Below are 21937 nucleotides of genomic sequence, written 5' to 3' on the forward strand. Positions count from 1 at the left end.
AATGAACTGGAAAATACTTGATGCCAGCCTTTGTGATCGCCAGGGAATTACGTTTGGCTCGACATACATTTCTTAAGGAAGTAGCAAAAATGATGGGGATTGTTCTTTGAAATGAGATGCAGCAACCGTTGTCTTCTGTGAATCCTGTAAGGTATTACATATTCATTTCCTGCACCCATTAGTGCAGGGCTTCTCAAACTCCGGTCCTGGGGACCCCCTGTGTCTGCTGGTTTTCATTCCAACTGAGCTCTTAATTACTTAACAAAACCCTTAAATTAACTGATCATTTTCTTAATTAGGCCTTTTTACTTGTTTTCAGCTCTTAAGCACTGCAGATTTCAAGTTAGCTATAACATTTTATAAGCAACTTGAACTTTGTAGGCTCTGAGAAAAAAAAAAACAATATGTTGACTCCTTTTTGTTTTTGACCTGACAGTAATACGTCTGTGATGATCATTTGATCACATCTTGTCAAAGCAAACATACTGTCTAAACAACTGGTTACTCTAATAGACATAAACAGAGACCGAACCAAAAACACTTAGCATTTTAATACAACAGAAACATGTAAAAAAACACTCTGAGGAAAACAATGGCTTATTTAAAGAAGGAAATTCCATACAGTGGATGTATTTATAAATAGCCGCGTGTGACTCGTTCAGTATGGTGCAGGGCGGGAACGCAACCTCTGGGTATGGAACACTTTTGGCTTCCATGTGACGTTTTCCCAGTCCTCCCTCGATTGTGTGACAGCCTTGTAGCACTCGCCATGCCAGCTGCAAATCTATAAATAACAGGCACGACTTTTACTAACCCTCCTGGGAAACATTCCAGGCTGAAAATCAAAAGGTGCCAGCAAATAATTCAGTGAGTGCATGCTCTCGTATTTGTTGCATGGTTCAGGAAGGATTTTGATCATTTTCTTCTGCACCTCGACAAGTCTCCAAAGCTGCTGGGTGCTGATACCGGTTGAGTATGGTTGAGCCACAACTAGCTGCAATAGACAGTCCTTCCTGGAGTTTTGAGAGCCAATTTGTCATCAGCCAAACTTGGAAACCTCTTTTGTTATTCATATTTTGTTATGTATTTTAGGTGTCTGTTATACATGTAATTATATTTTATTCTGCATTTAACATACTAATCAATTACACACAATTCCTAATTACTTTAAGCTTCACTGTATTCAGTATTTCTATATGGAATCCCTCTGTAATGACCACCAAATGGACTGAGTAAAATATGTGTTGTGGCTTCCTGCATCCATCCACAATAACGGTATTGAAGTTTGGAATGTGGCACGGTAACTCTCAGTGGACAAAACCAGACAGGTGTTTGCAGCAAGCAGGTGGAATGTGGCCTTGTGACGATATGTCATGAGGATTAATCCCAAGGATGCTTTTGCCTCGTTTCCATAGCCAGGCGTGACACACTTCGGCTGCCCGCGGCTAGTCGCCGTGATCAAAAGAGCGCGTCAGTGCTTTTTTCCAAACCTGGCCAACCTCAGATCATTGGGGTTTGTGGGATCATATTGTGTTTTGTTTTAAAGAAACTGGCAGTAACAAATAAATGTAGCCATAGACTCATTCTCTGCTTTCGGTGAATGCGATAAAGAAAATGTAATACTTGCTTTACCTATATGAAAGAAAATCAGCCATAATGGCAGCAATTTCCCTCTCCTGTTTCTTCTCTATGCGCACCTCCTGGCTTTGCTATGATGAACTTCCTGTGTAGCCAGTTTGGCTACATTAAGTATGAGATATAAAACCTGACCAGATAGCCATGCTTAGGTGAGCTGTGGAAACACCCTGTTTTGTTGCCGTGGGCAACCATAGCCGAGAGCGCCAGGCAGTGGAAAGGAGACATTTGGTACGTTGTGGTTGGTTGCTTACTTTCTAGGTCACTGTGGATGGTGTTCATCACTCTAGGCCAACCTTCAGTCTGTATTGTTTTGAGTGTTTTTTTTTTCATATAATGGCCCTTTTACATTTCCTTAATAGTAAGTAATAGTAAGTAGTTTATAGTTGATTTAATGTAGAGTATTGTTTTCAAATTCCATTTAAGAAAACAAAAAATAAAAAGCACCATCCCATCAACTTTGAACAGGCTGCAAGAAATTATGCAGTTCCACATTGGCTATGTTGTAAAAGCTGAGTAAATGCATTGGTATTTGCTGTGATACATGTACTTGCTTTCATGATGCTGTTTCTGCAAGAAACAACTAGAGTGTATGCTATTAAGGTGCCACAATATCACATCTGTACTGGATTACCAGAATCATGTATAGTTTTTTTTTTTCTTTACAGGACAGGCTATTTATTACAGCCCCACATCCAATTTAAAACTGTACATTAAAAATATAATATTTGTTTAATCTTTACTTTTAATCTGTATTTGGGTTTCTGCCATTTTCAAGTAGCAAGGACAGCATAGATAGATGACAGATGTTATTTTTGAAGTGTCCATTTGTTTAAGACATGCTTAGTTTGAGCGTGTTGTTAATGTTCAGTGGAACACTGTGACTGACACGAGGTGAAGTCTGCTGTTACAGCTTTGTTTACCCTGGATATAAACATAAACCCACACATAGGGGTGGGAGATGGAGAACAACTAACCAGCAGTAAAATCCAGACGCGCTATCTGAATCCAATAGGACAAGCATCAGCCACAAAAAGGCAAACACACATCTTAACAGCAAATGATGAACAGATGAATACTCCTTAGTGTCACAGAACTTCACAGGATTTCAGCGGTTGCATTCTTCTGCTTTTATCACCTGAAGAAGACGACGGATGTGGAATTATCTCTCTTAACTCTTACTGTTTGGATTACATTAATAATACATTCAGAAGTTCTCTATCTACCAGATTCTGGCTTTTGATTAATTGCAACCTCTACTATGTCCGGTACCAGATAAGGAGCAACCTGCTAGATAAGAGACTGTATTGAGTTGTGTGCATTCCAGAGTAGGGCTGACATATGTTTACAATACATTGCGTCCCTTGCCTGCTAATAGGGCGATACAGCTAAAATGCTACTGAAAAAAAAAAAAAAAATCACTGTCTGTAAATAATTGTTTCTATACATCCGAAAACAACTTTGCTACAGCATTCCTCTGCTTATGATATCTTTATGATATGTAACACAATTTATTTTTGAAAATATGGCAATGCAACTAAAGAGTTCTTTGTTGCAAAGTGTGTATAACAAGTAACAGAATGCTCCTGATAGAGGCTGCCTTGCTGGTATAAGGATTTTGTAAACAGTTTCACCCTATTTGCAGGTAAATGTCTGCTCTAGTGCACTGGGGTTTTGAGATCTGTTCTCTAAATCACTGCAGGAAACGATATATGAAAAAAAAATTGCTCTGTTAAGAAACCATTTTAGAAACAGACTTCATATTTTCAGAATTTAAAACTTCAGCTGCAAAGGTGATTGTTTATGCATTTAACTTTACCTGACCTTCAGTGATTTTATAGAGTGGCTCAACACTAAACTGGTTAGTAGAGTGGTACCACAGTGGTAACTTTTAAATTTGACAGCTTACCAGGTACCATATAATCATGTTCATGTCCTATAGTATTTTACTTTAATGTTGTGTCCAACCATTGTGTTGCCAATGGTGGTGAGTGCTGCTGGAGGTCAATACATTGGTATTAAAATGGTGTCTTGTTGGATGTATTTTCAGTAAGAGCAACGATGGTGGGTAAATGTTACATTACAAAGAAAATACAAAATCTATTTTACAATCCAAGCTTTTTTTGAGCTGCATAATGAGATGTGGGAGATGACAAGCATATTAATATACATTTTATTTCTGTTTTTAAGGTATTTGTACGGGAAAAGCCTCAAAGCTAAAAAGAAAAGCTACTCAGAAACACATGCATACTAGTTCAAGCAGCACTGGGACAACAAAGTAGCAATTTTGAGTGTATTTTTGTATGACTAAACTCCATTCCAAGCACAGAATCAAATACTGACAATCAGTACACCATTGCAACTGCTAACCAGGATTGCTTCATGTTAACGCAAGGCTGGAATGTGTTATATAGTCTGAATCTCCATGATCTGACAATGACTTTTGTAGCTGTGGTGCCATATACCAAGTAAGGTGAGGCAATGGTTAACCACTGTAAATGATGGCCAAATCAGGATGATTTTTAGTTAAATTAGAGTTTGTACAAATCCATGAGAAATGTGACACATACAAACTAACTGAATGCTGCAATACGAGGAATATCGTAAAGGGTTCTGTACAGTATAAGCTGATATCCACTCCACGGGAGGTTAGAGTGCTTAGGCTGGAACAAAATCAGCTTGTATCTTACAGAGCACACTATATGCTATATTTCTGTAATACTTAGAGTAATATATATTTATTTCCTAGAGGTAATCTTCTGTAAAGTTGCAAGCTTCTGTTGTATATTGTCTCCTGGTAATTTAATTGAACAATAATTAGACAGCGCGATCCTTGGATCAGTTATTCAGGAGGTTTGTTTTAGCTTTTTTCTCGGGGTTCACAATACATCATTCTGTTCAGCATACCTGTCAGACTCACACGGCTCAGTGGCAGTTGTTCTGTAGATGGCTGAAGCTTGCCCATCCATCTCTTATCACAGCAGCCTGCATAGCCGAGCCCTGGGCTTGTCAAAGGAAAATAAGAAAACCTATCGGATGTTTGTTGTGTGCACTCGTTTCACTAGTTTTGTAACCAATCGTTCGGGACAAGCTCAGGGCAACTCAGGTTAACAGCCCATGGAACCCAAGTAGCAGCAGATGGAACTAAATCCTTAAGCTAGAAAACTGTACAGGGAAAAACAAGGCATCTCTGTTGTATGAATATCATATACTGGTATTGATTTGATATAAAGTACATAACACTGCTAATGCTGGAACTGAGAAACTGTGCAATGTTTTGACTTTACAACTTCATGGTAAAGAACAGAAGCAGATTGATGAATGGCGTTGAAATATCTAATCCTAATGTTAGAAAAGCAGAGCTCAGAACCATTCTGATTGCAAATATCAAAATAATGACTTGTAGCTTTGCATTATAAAATAGTGTGATTTATTATTCAGTGTTTCTGTTTTATTCATGTAATTCTTATGCTGCCACAAGGATGCCTCTTAAAATGATGTTTCTGTTTTCTGAAAGCAGCTTATAATTGACCTCAGCAACTCCCATCACAAAGTAAGCATTTGGAAAGGGTTTATAAAGTGATGTCTATCCAGTGTTTTCAGTGTCACAAGGCTTTGTAAACAAATATTTTCAATAGATATTTTTATTACAATTCACTTAAAGATCAGTGCCCAGGCATGTCCTGAAAGCAAGCCGATGTGATGGGATGTGTGTTGTCTAAGTGCATTGCTTTTAAAACAAATGTATTGCCTAATTTTAACTTGCCCATTTCCTGAGATATCCTGAGCAAATGAAAAAAGTGCAGTTCTTGAATATTTTGAGACAAAAGCTAATTTTCATGTGAATAACATCTTTGGGACTGGAAAGAAAGTAAACGTCCTAGGTAAACTATCAATAGTAAAAGGCTGCTATTACAGAAAAATATATGGGGAAGCAAAAACTGACCTTGCAGATTGACAGGCGCTAGAGCCAGGGTTTACTTTCTATCAATTATGCAAGTCATTTTAAATGCTAAGAAATGCCTTTACATCTGAATGCTTCATTTTGTCTTTTGGGGTTCTCTGTATGAAGCTGATCATCTACTCCCCTCCCCAGTCTTTTAGTCCAAAATGTGAAATTCTTTTTTGGGGTACTCATTTTGTACCCTGCTTTTAAATTGCTTTAACAGACAGGAAGGTTCAAATGGTTTTAAGCAGTTTGGATCACTTTGACCCAATGGGACTGTGTATCCTTAGAAAGAGATCTATTGAATATACATCATATTGATGTTACAGCTTAATATTACTGAATATTTTATAATGAAATCTCTGCTATTCAAAAAGTATTCCCAGGCTGACTGCAGCGAGGTCCTCATATCGGCAGCAATGCACTTACAATCTAAGTAGTTGATAGCACGTACAAGGTGCTGGTTCATGAATACTGCACATTCTCTCTTCCTCTGCTTTTGTGTCTGAATGCTTAAGGTAGGTGGCATAAGAAACATATCATTTTACATTACCTTCAAGATATCTTCTATAATTACAACAAAAAAATACCTGGGAGTGGGAGCTAAATCCTGCCATTCGGCAATCCTGCAACTCCATTGCTTTTCAGACTCGGAGCAAAAACCCTACGTTGAACATCGTACAACATAGGGTTTTTGCTCCGACAACTTTTACCTTACAGCCAATCTTCTAATGACGAAAATTCAGGGTATTTCATTACACCAGTGCTGCTCGTAATGTTGCTCAGGGGGAAATGTTCATGTTCTTGTTCTTGTTCATGTTCTTTTGGTTGACAGGCAAACAAATTGCACAAATCTGTTGTAATTATAGATTATAGCCAATCCTATAACTCTAGTTTTTAGAACTAGATGGAACACTAAAGAAAGTAATTACTACTGCAAGAGTCTTCTTGAGAACTTTTTGTTTGGTTGTTTTTTTTTTTTTTTTTTTTTACAAAACGGAGTATTTAAAACATAATACCCATAGCAGCAGGAGTCAAGAACTGCAACTGATACAGTCAGCAATGTGCAAGCTACTGTATAGTGAAAAGGCAGTACAAATACATTGGCTTTCAGTAATGCTGATGGACGCTCACGGCTAGAGGCAGCCCAGATCTGCAGATAACGGAATTCCTCGGAAATCGTGGAATTCACAAGCTCCCGCAGAATTCTGTGTCTTCCACAGATTTGCCATATTCTACAGCTACATTGTCATCATAATTATCATAAACAGACTTCTAAAATGACCCGAAATATATTACTTAATAGTTCAGTTCTAGTTTTAACAGATGTTTTGTCTCCTTCAAAAAGTAGGGATTAAAGACTGGAGTTAAGGCTTTGAAAATGTGGCCCATTAAGAAGTCTCATGTGATGTTTTTGTTTGACAGTTCTTAAAGATTTTACTGACAGAAGTGCTTTATATATTAAACTGGACATACTTAACCCATGAATTGTTTGATACAATTATATTTACTTGATTTACATTTTAATAAGCCGTTATTAATACAAATACTAAACGCACAAGATGCTCTGCAGGATGCTCCACAGATGCAATATCCACTGTCTCTACTCATGGCCTTTCTTTATTTCTCACTACATGTAGTTAGCAGTTTAATTAAATTAACTTTGCCTGAAGTGCAAGGTTAGTGAAAGCTGGTTTGCCATGGTATGTCTTTCAATCTCTCCGTAGACTGGAAACACTTGAGCATTTGTCTGAAAGGGTTTTTAAAAGTATATTTATAAAAAGGTGAACTGCATTTAAATTCTTGGACATCAGCCATATTTTCGACTAAAAACAAAAGTACCCGTTAAGTTTAATTAATGTACATCAAAGGACTAAACATGGAAAACTGCTCATTAGCACTCATTAGTGCTGTCCTGTGTTTGTTAATGAAGATTTGGTTCCTGTAACACTGACTCACACTTCTGACAGGATTGTAATGAGAATTTGGCTTCCTTGGTGCCAAGTAATATAATTGGGCCGTTTAATTCAAATTCCTTAAAACAGCGGTCGCCTAGCAAAAGCACTGCCACTTGGAGTTCAGGTTTAGTCATGTGAGCATGGTTTGAATCCTTGTCAAGTTGTCAATCTGGGCCAGAAGCCACAGGGAGCTCTCCATTAACCTTTTAGCTTCCACCATGTTGGGGTAGAAAACAGTCAGTGGATAGTTTAGCTTGTCACGCCTCTGCAAACCCTGGTAACAGGTGATTTTATCGACAACAGAAATGTAAAATACATTGAATTTAATGTCCCTTATGAATACATTTAAAAACAACCTATTTTAGTTTCTCAAAGATTTAGAAATGTGTTAGAAAAAGAAAATATTTTGGTGGATTGCCGGTCCCCAATCCTTCAGGAACATCCACAGTTTGAATAGCATATGCTGTATAGAGAAGAATGTTTCAGTCCTACAGTTGGGGAACTGAATACCAATTGTGCAATCTGCTACTGATTTTTAAGTTTGTAATTAAGGTTTGTGGTAAAATTAATATAATATGAGGATAAGGTTGATGTGCAAATGCTCCTGGAAGCGTGGATAGCCCTGGAGCATTTGGTTTCAGACAAAGCGTCCATGCGTGTTTTAACCCAATAAGATCAGGCATAAGGCAGATTTATTAATTCTTGGTTCTATTTTAAGTACAAGGTCATCTGTAGCATTGTTTTGGAAGAGGAGTGCTGTGTAAAGTGTGATGCATACAAGTTTAGTGTTCGTAAGCTAAAAAAAGAAGTCCCAAAGGCATTGGCTGTGTTTTAAAAAAGAAACAAAACTGTTTAAGTCACTTTATATTAGTTGTTGTTGGCTGAATTGTCTTCATATAACCAACCTTAGCACCCGTGGGTTGTGACAATTAGTTATTTCTTTCAAAACACTTTTGAAATGAGGATGCCTGAAATAGTATTGGTGAAATACACATACATTTTTAATGTGTTGCATTGTGTCCAGTACGCTGAACCTTTAATTATGTATTCCAGATTGCGTATTTTGAGAAACTTTTAATTTTGTTTTTATATACAGCATACATTTTTAAACAGCTTTATGGAAGTTTTTCTCTGTACACTTAACCATCATTGTGCCATTCCAATACAGAATTAAGGCTATCTTTATTGAATCAAAGTCAGTATCTTCCAGTAACTAAACATTTAGTTCCATCTGACTCTAAAGCTCTGCAGTCACATTCTTCTGATCCACCTTGGCATGAAAATGGCATGACGTGTTTCCATTCTTCTGTTTATTTCTCTAACCATTCTGCCATGTTTTAGTACAGCTTGGAAATATTTTGTGTAGGAGGGAAAGAGAAAGAATACTTTTGTTTATTGTATGTTATCAGAAACCAGACCACTCTCCTTCTCATTTTGTACTGCCTTCCAAAAAAAGAAATACTTTCCTAAAAATAAAAAAAAATCGTATGGGCTTCTTTAGGTTCAATAGGAGCTTTGCGTGGTATTGGTGTGTGACTTCATTGTGAAACTCAGTTATGCACAACACAGAGAATACCTCTGGGTCACTTCATAGGTGATGGTTATTCAAGCCTAGTCAGATGGAAACAGGAAGGGGAGGCTTGTGATTTTCACAGGAGAATAACAAATCTAATAGATGTGGGCCTAATGGCAATGTAGCAATAATGTTCATCGTCTTTAATGGCCTTGTTCATCTCACCCAAACTCATTGCTGCCTTCTACGTCTCTCTCTTTTCAGTAAGAAAGAAAATTAAGTGCTGTACAAAAACGCTTTCAAGGATTTAAAATGTGATGGGAGTAGTCATGCCTGAGCAGCTTCATTTTAATGATGTTGTATTTATTAGTACCCATTTAAGTGAATGAGTGTATTACGGGGTGATCCTGGCACTACAATGATTAATTACATGTGTGCTCAGTGACATTTAGTTGCATTTATTTACATTTAGTTAATAAGATGTTGTAGCCCTACACGGCTGCTATGTTACGAAGAAAAATGAGCAAGCAAACTGCAAAGCCGTATGCCTGCAAAAACGGAAACCCTCAACTGGAACGCTGAAGATGAATCTCTATGGGAAATTATTAATAATTATGACCCTCTCAGCCAACCAAAACCACCTGATACCTGACTCCAGATCATCGTAATTCTCAGTAAGCATCCTCTTCAGAATGTAGTCAAGTGAACAAACTTCTATGACGTGCAGGTAAATTGTGAGCTATGAACAAAGTCCACATTTTCCTGATCTTTTAACAACATAATGGTTTATAGGTATCGTCTTTTGTATCTTCTTGCTTACATTTAGGGCTGACAACCGCTTGTCAGATGCTTTACTAGCCTTCTCCCTTGCATGAAGAACACCAAATAACATAGGAGATGACTGTACATATCGATTTTAGGGTTGCATTTATAGTTCAAAATTATGTGTTTGTGTCCAGTTATAGCGCGCATTATGTCCCTTGACAGAGCTGTTCAAACAGCAACGCCTATTGTAGCTGAGACACCTGCTGGGAGAGGCAAGGCTGGAGCAAAGTCAAATTCCTACACCAATACTACTGTCTGTCATTATTCGCTTCAGTAGCGCACTCTTGAGCATGACGGCACAAGTGGCAGATGCACTGAGGAATCACCACAGCAGCAGGGCTGGAAATAGATTGAGCACTGGGAACCAGTTCCTAATTTAGCTGAATTTCTCTTTTCCTTGTAGAAGCCTCAAACTGGGAAACGTGCAACATGAATCCTGTGTTGCCAGTACGTGTTTAATTTTATTAGCTGGGGATTTTTTGTTTACATTAATAGGTCGATTTTTGTATTTAGTTATTAAGTGATTCACAAAGGTTAGTGCACACAAATTACAAGCACTTCAACTAGTACCTCCAGCATGTACCAGTTCCACGTGAAAAAAAGCAACAACCAAGACAACCAAGTCTTTCTGCTTAGATTGTGCTTGATCCATGACCCTCACTGTTTCTCTTTTGTTTGTCAGGTAACTGACCAGCTTCTGTGGGATTTGATGTCGGCTCTAGATTGTTTCAACTGAAAATGGAAACACTGGAGTCGGAGCTGACCTGCCCAATCTGCCTGGAGTTGTTTGAAGACCCGCTACTTCTACCCTGCGCCCACAGCCTGTGCTTTAATTGTGCCCACCGCATCCTCGTCTCCCACTGCTCCACCAACAAGCCCGTCGAGTCTATCTCTGCCTTCCAGTGCCCCACTTGCCGTTACGTCATCTCCCTCAATCACCGCGGCCTGGAGGGGCTGAAGCGCAATGTGACTCTGCAGAACATTATCGACCGCTTCCAGAAAGCTTCTCTGAGCGGACCGAACTCCCCAAGCGAGAGCCGGCGTGAGCGCCCCTTCAACAGCCGAGGCTCCCCAGCCACCGCCATGTCACTCGAGCGCATCCGCTGCCAGTTCTGCGAGCAGGACCCGCCACGAGAGGCGGTCAAGACTTGCGTCACCTGCGAGGTGTCCTACTGTGACCGTTGCCTGCGAACCACCCACCCTAATAAGAAACCCTTCACCAGCCACCGGCTGGTCGAGCCTGTGCCGGACGCCCACTTCCGGGGCCTCACGTGCATGGAGCACGAGAACGAGAAAGTGAACATGTACTGCATCGTCGACGATCAGCTGATCTGTGCCTTGTGCAAGTTAGTGGGCCGCCACCGGGAGCACCAGGTCTCCTCGCTGAGTGAGCGGTTTGATAAACTGAAGGTAAGGTACAGTCGCAGACAAAGTATTGACATCCTACACTTAATATAGAAACATTTAATGAACATTAGCCACTAATTAATATGACAAAGTACACAATAAAAGACAAAACACACAATTTCAAAACAAATCTCCTTTACCATCATCATGACACTTTCCATCATAAATTTCTGTAGGAATTCTGGGAAATATTTAAGTTGGCATGGTTGGTTTGTTTGGTTCTAGAGAAGGAGTATTTGGGATTTTGCAGTGCTCTAAATCTTTAGCAGCTTCCATTTGTTTACATTTGGGAATGACTTACACGAAGTTTTTTTTTTTTTTTTTTTTTTATCCTACTTTTGTTTTATTTAAATTGTTTTCGAAGCACATTTCTTTTTTATTTTAAATATTATATTAAGAGTTAAAATCATGTTATGGGACACACAACCAGCTTCCAAAAAAGCCCCAAAGTTTTGCATATTGCTAACATCTACAGCATGGATTCATGCCCTTATTGCTTTTCATGCCAGATTTTGCCTGCATGTCCAGCAGATCCTGAACATAAATTGCTATAGAGGAGAGAGTGATTGTTATAGATGACTCTGCACTTCCTAAAGCCCCAGTCTATTTACTGTGGACCCACAGTGCTGATCCACAAAAATGAACCGGACTGCTGAATCAGGCCATACTTGTGCCATTCAATAGCAAGGTCATCGGCTAAAATCTGTTTCTCCATGCTAAACAATGTTTTTGGTTGAAGCTTTTTATTTTTTTTTAAATCCACCATTACACTGTGAATGATCAAATGTAAATATATATTGGCTTCTTTTTTGTTAAAATTATTTAAATATGAAATATGTCAGTCTAAGAACTTGCGAGTCAATAAATTAAACACTTTAGAAGTTAACTTTTTTTCTTAAATTAGGTTACAGTAAAATACAGTAAAACATTCAACTGTATGGCAGATTGGCTTTGTGTTTTGTAAGGTCGTTTGGTGGCAAACATGTTTCTGCTCATTGAAAAAAATGTAATGTAAAACAAGTGTACTAGCCATAAAAAATCTGAAAAGAAAGACTGGGCCAATTTCTTTTAACTAGCTGTTTTTGTGCTTTACGGCATATAACATGCTGAAATATATATTAGCGTGATCAGATTCCTGAGCAGGTATATAATAAAAATGAACAAGCTCCCTTAGGAGGTTTCCCCAAGAAATAAGAAAACAAGCATAATAGCATAGTAGCATGAATCAATGCCTTTTCATTCTTTGCAAAATTGGCTTTATAAAGAGGGTGTGTGACTGCGTTTCATCTAGTGTGCACCTGATCTATGTACATTCATCTGTTTCGTGTATCCCTTTCATTTGGTATTCCCCTGCAGAGCTTCCCCTTTTTAATTTGATTATTTTACCATGTAATGTTCAGGTATTGTTACCGTACTTTTGACATCAGGCATTGTTGCTGTTTTGTGTAAAAGGAATCAAAGGTTTTAAAAGGTTCGTTGTGAGGTCATCTCCAGTGTCATGCTGTAGATCCCATGGATTTAAGGTAAAAGAGACATTGTGATGTAAAGTAGAGGCTGGGAAGAAGTGCCAGCTGTGAGGTGACTTATATTACAATTTGAATTACTTGTTTTATAATGCATTTTTTCATTCCCTCCTTTATAACACCTGCTGTGCTATGCAGTGCTCCTTCATTGTAATGCTGTAGTCTGGATTTTCTTTGGCACGCATCCCTATATTTATTTGTTACTAAAAATACTGTTTATCAAAAAAACATAGGCTCTTAGTGTTATTCTGTATACATATTAAAACAATAATAATAAAGTTTCCCAGCAGCATTCATGAATCAAATTGGAATCCCATGTTACAGCCAGGAAGAGGGTGATCTGAATAGGAAAGCATTGCATAAACAACACAGTAGTTCTACTGTAGGTAATGCTGAGGTCAGTGAGTTCCCAGGCCGATGCGAACATGTTAAGTCATTCATTGGTCACTTATTTCAACTCCATCTTTACTGGTCTTCCGTATTTATTTTTATTGTTTTTTTTACTGTAAAGGCTGCAGTTAACACAAAACACTACAGACAGAATCCATACAACTCAATCTATTTCTCATCTCTGATAGACGCCATTTCTAAATCTGCTTCAGATTACTGGGGAAAGTGACCACGCTGTAGCTGCACTACATTCACACTCGTGATCCATTCGTTATGTATTATTAGTAAAGGGTGACTGTAGTTACCTGTAGTATATGTACCTGTGTTTTGTCCCTAGTTCTGACTCAAGACAGGGCAGTGTAGTTCATTATATGTTTGTAAAGTGCAATTAGATGCTTATGTATGCCTATATGTTAGGAAGATTGTGTAAATGTAGGCTATGCTGTATTTATATCGTATCGACCTTGTTTTTCAATATATGCAACAATGTCCATTAAAAGCTATCTACAGGGGGCTTTGTTAAAACTGATGGCCAGTGCATGCAGCGAACTGCAGAGTTTTAAAAACGTTCATATTCCTTCTGTCTGCCTGATGTGCAAATTATTAGTCATGTTGGGATTACTGGTATATTTTTACATGTTTGTGATCACAACGGTTTGCATAGCCTCATCATGTGAAATCTGGGCTCTGTGCTGTGCTTTTTTTCTTTCTATCATAAATTAAAGTTGATGTGAGAACCCACTCTATCATCATACAGCGTGTTGCTGATGCGTGCTCGATTGAAATTGATGTATCGTAGTTATTATGAGCTGTGTACTCTTTTAGAAATATATCAGACTTCGGGATGCATCCAGTCAACTGCAGATCATGATTGATGATGCTCCTTATTGTACCAGGCATTTCATCTTAATTAGAAGATGATATTGGAAGTCACTACACAAAAAAGCAAGACATATTAAAGAATGCCTGTTTATATGTACCAATTCACAACCTTAGGAAAATCTGTCATTGGCGAGTGGCTCACTTGGTAGAAGCGCAGCCGTGTGGTGCGCAGGGCGAGTCATACAGCACAGGTTTGCGTCCTGGCTGTGCGAAGTAGGCCAGTCTTCGCTGGGCACTCCGAAGGGAGCGTCTCCTTTGCTCTGGTGCTCCCGTGGGTTAGGGAGACAAAGCCGGCAGGGACTGTCTCACCTCATCGCACTACAGCGAAGCCTGCTGTCCTTTCTCCAAGAAAGCTCAAAGCCAGTTTGAGACAGCTGTAAGAAAAATGTATGTGTACAATGTCATTATCAGAATCACACACAATGAAATCAAACATAATAAAAAGGGTGTGCACGGTAAAGAGAACAATCATTTGAAGCTGTATTAAATTTCAACACAAATCCCATGCAATAATGAAGAGTTGCTTTTGTTAGTTTTTCTTTTTTATCATTTTACATTGTGCCTTTGATAGGTAGAACCCATTATTTTTCTAATAAATGTACAGTACTTTGAAATCAAATAGGGATAATAATAAATGTTATTATGGACACAGAACAGTAAAGATTTTTTTTATTATTATTTCTCAGTAACATAACTCCACAAGTGTCTGATTTAAATCTGCGCTCAAATTGGATCAATTATCAGGTAACAATGACTTGATATCGACTGATCTCATTGTTTTGTTAAAAAGAAATGATATACTGTAGCAGAAAACATCAAAGTAGTGGGTCAGGTAAAGAACGAAACCCTCTGTTTCGCATTGTGCTACAAACTAGTCTTCTGTTCCAAGAGGCCAGACATAGAGAACGCTGATGTCGTTTGCATGTTTGGAATTATTTGTCTCAGCCTGGAGATTGTGTTGAGTAGACTTTGTATGTTTGCCTTGGGTGGGTGGTGGTTGAACTCATCACTCATTTATGCACTAAGAATTCTATTACCATACACTTTATGGGAAAGCTTCATTTTGTGCTGTAGAAATGGAGATGACCTAAGATGCCAACTATCCATGTTAGTGGATTAAGTTAATAAGCTTCATATTAAAATGTTAACAGTACTCTGGACGTTCCCCTTATGAGAATAGAAATGGCTTTCATATACTGTACAGAGCTTCTAAATCCTGGAATAAACTGCCACAGGATACTCGGAAATGCAGAGTCACTGTGTACATTTAAAATATTTGATTTGTAATCATTTCCTTGCTCAAAGTGAATATAATCACAAATGGGATTTATCTGTCTACTAGTTTCTCTGGGTTTCCTGGAAGTGGAAAATTGTGGACTCAGGAACTGGCCAAGTCAGTCCTGCAAGCACTGATAAGAGGCTGTGGACTGCACAGCTGGATCAATCCAACCTTCTTTGCTAGGTGTTGCTGCTCAACACTGGCATCTTATGACAGGAGACGTATGACAGGGTATGGGGATGAAAGAGGCATTTTTTTTTTTTCTATTTTTAAAATTGCAAACCACAGCAACCACTATCGTACATACTCCTTCATCTGTGCACATATTTAAGCCTCTTAAGAAACTGTTACTTTAAAACACTTTGGTTCACAACCTGCAAATAATGTTATGGATTCTGCCTGGGTACCCAGACAGCAGAGGTAATTTCCTGGAAAGTGCTGTCACACGGCTGACGATTTAAAATTTTGTTTATGTAAGGGGTTGGAAATAAATACAAATTGTTTAATTTCTTCAATTGGTTTATGTTTATGTGTGACTTGAAGGAAAAGACCTGGTTTCTGTAAAAACAGATTGTTTCCATTCCTCTCCGTGGAATGTTGTTTCTTTAGAAATTGAAGTAGCCATACTGTGAAATTAGACTATCCTGTGTAAACAGCCCCCAGCTTTTGAAGTAAGCAGTGTTCTCTCCAGGGACTCCAGTGGAGCTGGCGGGAGGCTGATCTGTCAGAGCATCTTGTCAACTAGCTCAGTTCATCAGGAAACGGAACCTGGATACGTTCCCAGATCCAAGCTGGTTGTGCTTTAGTTCATTTTAGGAGAGATTTAACGAGATGCAGAATATATATATTTTTTTCCTCCTTTATTATGAACATACAGTGGGAATAGCCTCCAGGATATTTATATAAAGGTGGCTGAGCAGACAAAACTAAGTCTTACCCGCTTCACTTACTAAAGCTGCATTCGAATTAAATCTACTACTGTAATTCATTATTTGTATCCATAGGCTAAACTGAATTTAAAAGAATAAAAGTAAACCAGCATTTTAAAGTGTCCTACAATCAATTTAAATATTCCGCTTTGTGCTTTGGTCATGATACAGTTTGTTTATTTCATCTGCTCGTAAAATATATTTTCTCCATCTACTTCTTAATACTGGTGGGGGTGGGGTGTGAGAGAGAAGCTGCTGCAGTTGTCAAAACACATTGCTGATTTTCAGTTGGCACAGCACTCAGGAGAACTCAAGTCCGCTATCAGTCAAACAACAACATCAGCTAACGTCTGAGACATGGAAGATGTTTTCTGCAAGGTTTTTTAGAAATGTGACGACAGGCTGCCACAAACCAGCGAGGTGATATGAATGATTGATTTGAGGAGTATTTCTATACACAAATGGTACAAACGGGAATCAAAAAGCTCAGCAAAATGGTATCGAATGTAACATTTTAGAGGGCAAAGTATCATGGCAGCTTTCAAGAGAGATCCGTGGTGCTGGTTTGCCTGCATTGTTGACTTATTTTCCAGCAGTGTGCAGTGACTGAGTGTTTAACTGTCAGGGACACTTTTACTGTTTTGTATTTTGTACAGGGCTTAGATGGTCATAAGGGTTCAGTACAGCAGTGGCAAGGAGTCCAGCATGGTGAGGTCCAGCCAAGTGGATTGATGCAGTGGTGGAATGCTGTTTAGGCATGGTGTATTGCAATTGGGAGGTCATACAGGTTAGATCTTGGCTTATCAAGTACAGTTTTGCAGTGCTGACCTATTGTGTTTTTTTTTTTTTCTTTACATTTTTTCTTAAAGAAATCTTTCCAAACAGACTGGTTGCCATTTGGTTTTCCTGAGTTTGTCTGGTTGCTGGTAGTCGAGACTGAAGCTTTATGTGTATCCACAAGGTGTTTAGTCTTGCTTTCCAGTAAAAGCTCAGTGTTGGCCTGTGGTTTTGTGAGTATCTACATCTCCTGTCAGTCAGCAGTGTAAAAGTATGTTAAATATGGAACTGTAGTTCCATATTTAACAAACGGGTCCCAATGAAATTCACACTGTTGTATGCTGTAGTGGCTAACGTTTACTGTTCCACCACACAATACACAGATCGGGGGGAAAAACTTTATTTTTTATCCTCTGTCATAAGCTTATAAATCTGCCTGAATCTGAGAAACAAACAATAAATTACCCCATCCCCCAAAATGCCCTATTTATGGTATTTCTGTGACCCAATTAGGAATGTACTATAATTTAAAAGCAGAAAACAGTGTAAGATAGATTTTAGGGTTGCCTGTGTGTGAAACCACTGTAATCATGAATGGAAACTTTGTGTTTACTCAAAGTGCAGGGATGTAAAAGATGTGGCTTCCTGTCGCATTCTCTCAGTATCTCTGATGGATGCCGTATCCTGTCCGTTTGGAATTCCAGAACCCACTCCATCCCTTTCATCCTGTATCACATGGTCAATGATTTGTTCATACAGTGCATAAACTGGGGGAGCTGTTGTGCACATTCATGGGGGCATGATGAATTGAACTACCTGTAAGCTCAGCATCCCGGAGTGCTAAGGCAAGGAAAGAGGTCAATGAGAATAATGTGAAATTAAAGAAACAAGACCAGCGTACTGTACTAAATAGCAGTATTAACATTGAAATGGTAAGAATTTAAAGATTTATAATAAAATAAAGAAATTGCCCAAACTTAATCCCCCATGGGCATTTTACCCTTACCTGAGTTGTTCTTATTTGCTTTCTGCTATTTGAACCTTCATGTATCCTCCTTCAGCATCTAAGCCAAGACCATCTTTATAAAATGACACGTTTGCGAGGTGTACACATATTCAGTGCTCATTACTCTAGGGACTGTGAGATTGTGCCTGAAGGCAAAAAATGGTAAGCCTACTTGTATCACAATGTCATATTTAAGAAGACAGAGATAAGCCATGCATGCTTTATACTATGCACATTTATATGAAGCTAAAAAAACAACAACATCACAAATCAGATTACTATTCTTTCCTTGTGGGCCTACTCCAATGGAACTTGTCCCTTACAAAGATTCTTATACCACTGTATAATGAATTAGCTACCAGTAAGACTTATTTAGTTTCACTGAAAGCTAAAGAGTGTATTATGATTCTAATTACAGGAAATTATTGTGGTGGATTAACAGCACAGACAAAATTGCATGTGTCTAAGTAGAAAACAAAACATGTATAAACTGTTTTCTAATCAGCATTTTAGACACTAATGTAGGAAGATTGTTTTATCACGACCTGTATGTAACTAAGAGAATTGGAGTCGTGGGACTCTTGTTGATAAACACAACACAATAATCAGTACAACAAAAACACCATTAGGAGAAAATGGTCAAGGAGGCAATACCTGTTTCAATTCCATTTTTGCTTTCAGGGCTATAACAGACATTAACGATGGAGATTCCTGCAAGTGTTAGTAGGAGAAGTCCTATAGGGCACCCTGATAGAGGCAAGCTGGTTTGCTTACTGTAGATCTCAAACTCTAAAACTACCTTTGAGGAACGGTCTGTACTGCAGCATCACAAAGAGGAAACTGTTAGTTTGTGTGCTGCTTGCAAGGCCAGCTGACTGCTCTATATATAGTCCATAAACGCCCTAACCTATGTTTCTTATGTCCAATGCAAACCATCAGATCATATGTTGTCCTTCTGAATCCCTGTACAGTTGTCTGGAAAATTGAGTTTCTCACTTTCCATTTTGTTCACACAGCTCGCCTGACCTTGCAGATTGCTCCCATTTAGCCCAGCAGCATTATCTCCTTGTCAGTCTCTCATTCCTCTCTTACTGTGTTATGAGATTACATGATTTATGTTATTTATCAATCGTTGTGCCTCTCCATATTCAATGGGAAGCTACAACAGCGCCTAAGCTTACAGTATATTCACATGATCCCTTGTGTTGGTGGAGTTGATTTCTTATCCCCCATCCCCTTTTATTATTGTCCAGTAATTTTAAACCACAACCTTTCACATCGTATTGATCAACCTGTAGTTACAGCACTTTAATGTTAAATAGAGTGGAAAACTGCAGTGTGCAGTTATTGGAGATCACAGACAGAGTAATTTTAACATCCTTGCTTAAACACTGACAGTACTTCTATTGTAGTTATTGTTGCTGACACAGGGACAACAGATATTTTGTATGCATGACCGAGTGTGATTCTCTGTAATTTAAAACCTATGGGTGACTGAGCTTTGGGATAAGCGATTTATACCACCCCTTGGACCAGGTTTTGACAGATATTTAATTTCTTGCAAATTTCCAGGGAATGATTTCCTGCTAAGATAATCCTGTACCATTAACAGTCTATACCAAAAGTATGCATTTATTGCCTGTTTAGCAAAAGGAGCAGGGATCTTTTTATAATTTGTTTGGCAGCGGAATAATCTGCCTTCTTTGTAAAATTGTCGTGCTAGGCTGGATCTCGCTTTACTCTTATCTGTGTATTGGTAAAATCAAAACAACATTGTTGCCTGTCCTAGACTATGGTGATACTAAATTCATCAATCATGTCAGTGAGACTGATCTTGATCCACTCATTTGCACACAGCCTTTATAAAGTATGCCTGGATAAAAAAAGCATTGCCTTGGTGCAGTAAATATTGCAATCTTTTTTTTAACACAAAACAATATAAGCTATAATTTAGAACATGTCTTAATTCCAGCATACAGTAAGCACACAGGAGATTAGTTTGACCCCACAACTTCAGCTAAATTAGCACAATTGGCAGAACTGAATAGCAGGGTTGTTTATTCTGACGCTTCCAGGGAACTAAATGGAAACATGATGTTGGAGCCAAGTTGGAATAAAGTATGCAGTGCAAAACAACTAAAGAATCAATACAATAGAGAGATTATGACAAAATGTGTAGGAAATCAGTATTACTGTTGCAATTCCAGTTGCTAGAATTTCCTTAATGTGTGTAAAATAACCCCATGTTTTGTTTTAACTTCACTTTATATATAGTACAGTGGGGCTGTTGGAGTGCATTGCTCAGCATGTCCAGGGTATAGTGTAGTTGTCATCTGATGACAAGTCCACAGTAAATAAAAAAAAAAAAAAAATAGCGTCAACAGCACTGGGAAATGCTAACGCCCACACAGCAGTCATTCAACAGAAATCTATTTTTATGACTCTTAAGTATTGTAAATCAATTGGTACTCAAGACTGTATGATTTCAGTATATATTATTATTGTTGCATTTCATCTTCAGATTTTAAAATCACATTTTAATCAAAATCATTAATAATAAATAACTAAACAGTGAACCAGAAAGGAATAAATGACGAATGTGGTTTGACAGTACACCATGTTTCCATTCAAAATATATGACAACTGTGTAGGAAGCCCATCAACTTTCATTGGCCGGAATATAGCAAAGAAGTGTGTGCAAAGGCTACATCTTCTGGGGGAAGAGGAGCCGATTGTAAAGGATGTTTCTGTAGTTGCCTCTGGCTTTGCTCAACAGAGCTTCAGAACCGTCACAAGACATCCAAGTCACACAGGCCGTTGTTTTCCTTTTTTCTTTCATAGTGTCTTATCAAAGTACATTAAATGAGACTGCCTATATGCCTCATTTTTGTTGATGTTTCCAGTTAGGTGTAGCCAGCTTGTGGAAAGATCACTGGTTTGGAAATAAATAGTAAATTATAGATCTCTTCAAATCATGAGCTTAGTTTTAAACACAATATAAGCTAGCATCTAGCCATGCTACAAAGATGGATGTCATTATGTTTTCAGAAATGATGCGTCTGAATGTCAGAAAAGCGTGTTTTGTGGTTTTGTTTCTGAGAAGGTTTCAAACATGTTCCACCCGGAAATGTAAACTGGATACCGAGGTGGTTCTGACAGGAGCAGACAGGGTGGGGAATGTGAAGGGGTGTTCACAGGCTCTGCACATTGCTAGGTAATCTTTGTGGGGATCTTTACTCTTTCTGCTCCCCCAGAAATGTCAACAGTTGTGTAAATGCAAAGTGTCTTTGATTTTTAGAACCCTCGTTTTTAAAGGATGACTCCTAGGTGCACATATTCGTGTTTGAAAGTTGAGGGTTGTCAACAGCATGCTAGCAGATGAATACAACATGTATTTAACAGTACACCCTTATATAATTGTATTTATATATCAACAGCTTGTTTACAGCGCTGCTTTTTCCATCCAGCTGAAAACGAATGTTCTTACTTAACCTACACTGCTGTTCGACTGTGTACTGGGAATGTCAATGAAACAGCTTTTTCTAAATTTGACACTTGTTAAAATTGCATAGTACCCATCCTAGTTCAGTACCTTCAGTGAGAATTAAATGCATAAACATTTTGAAACATGTAATCAAATCAAGCTGGAATGCAAACCTCATTGTGTCAATTTGATGCATTATGTATGATTGTCTTTATAAAAAAAATAAAATAAATAACATGACCTGCAGCCATCATGAAGAAAACTACTCCGTCATAGTTTGATAAATGATTCCTCCAGCCACAGAGTGCCCAAGCATAATGCTAACAAAACAAAATCAACCTAAATCTAGCTACACCCAGTTAAATTAATCGTATTCATCTTAC

At 38.3% G+C, this 21937-nt stretch overlaps 1 protein-coding gene across 5 annotated transcripts in view; it reads left to right on the forward strand.

Moving 5' to 3' along the window:
- Window positions 1–21937, forward strand: part of LOC117430770 (probable E3 ubiquitin-protein ligase MID2) — a 124648-nt gene that overhangs the window by 69836 nt on the left and 32875 nt on the right. For all 5 annotated transcript variants that reach the window (XM_059000642.1, XM_059000641.1, XM_059000645.1 and 2 more), the window contains one exon: window positions 10560–11287. In XM_059000642.1, the coding sequence (XP_058856625.1) occupies window positions 10616–11287 (672 nt within the window). In that variant the 5' untranslated portion in view covers window positions 10560–10615. The remainder of the gene's footprint in view (window positions 1–10559; window positions 11288–21937) is intronic.

The sequence above is a fragment of the Acipenser ruthenus genome, chromosome 26, assembly GCF_902713425.1.
Source record: "Acipenser ruthenus chromosome 26, fAciRut3.2 maternal haplotype, whole genome shotgun sequence".
Classification (NCBI taxonomy): Eukaryota; Metazoa; Chordata; class Actinopteri; order Acipenseriformes; family Acipenseridae; genus Acipenser; species Acipenser ruthenus.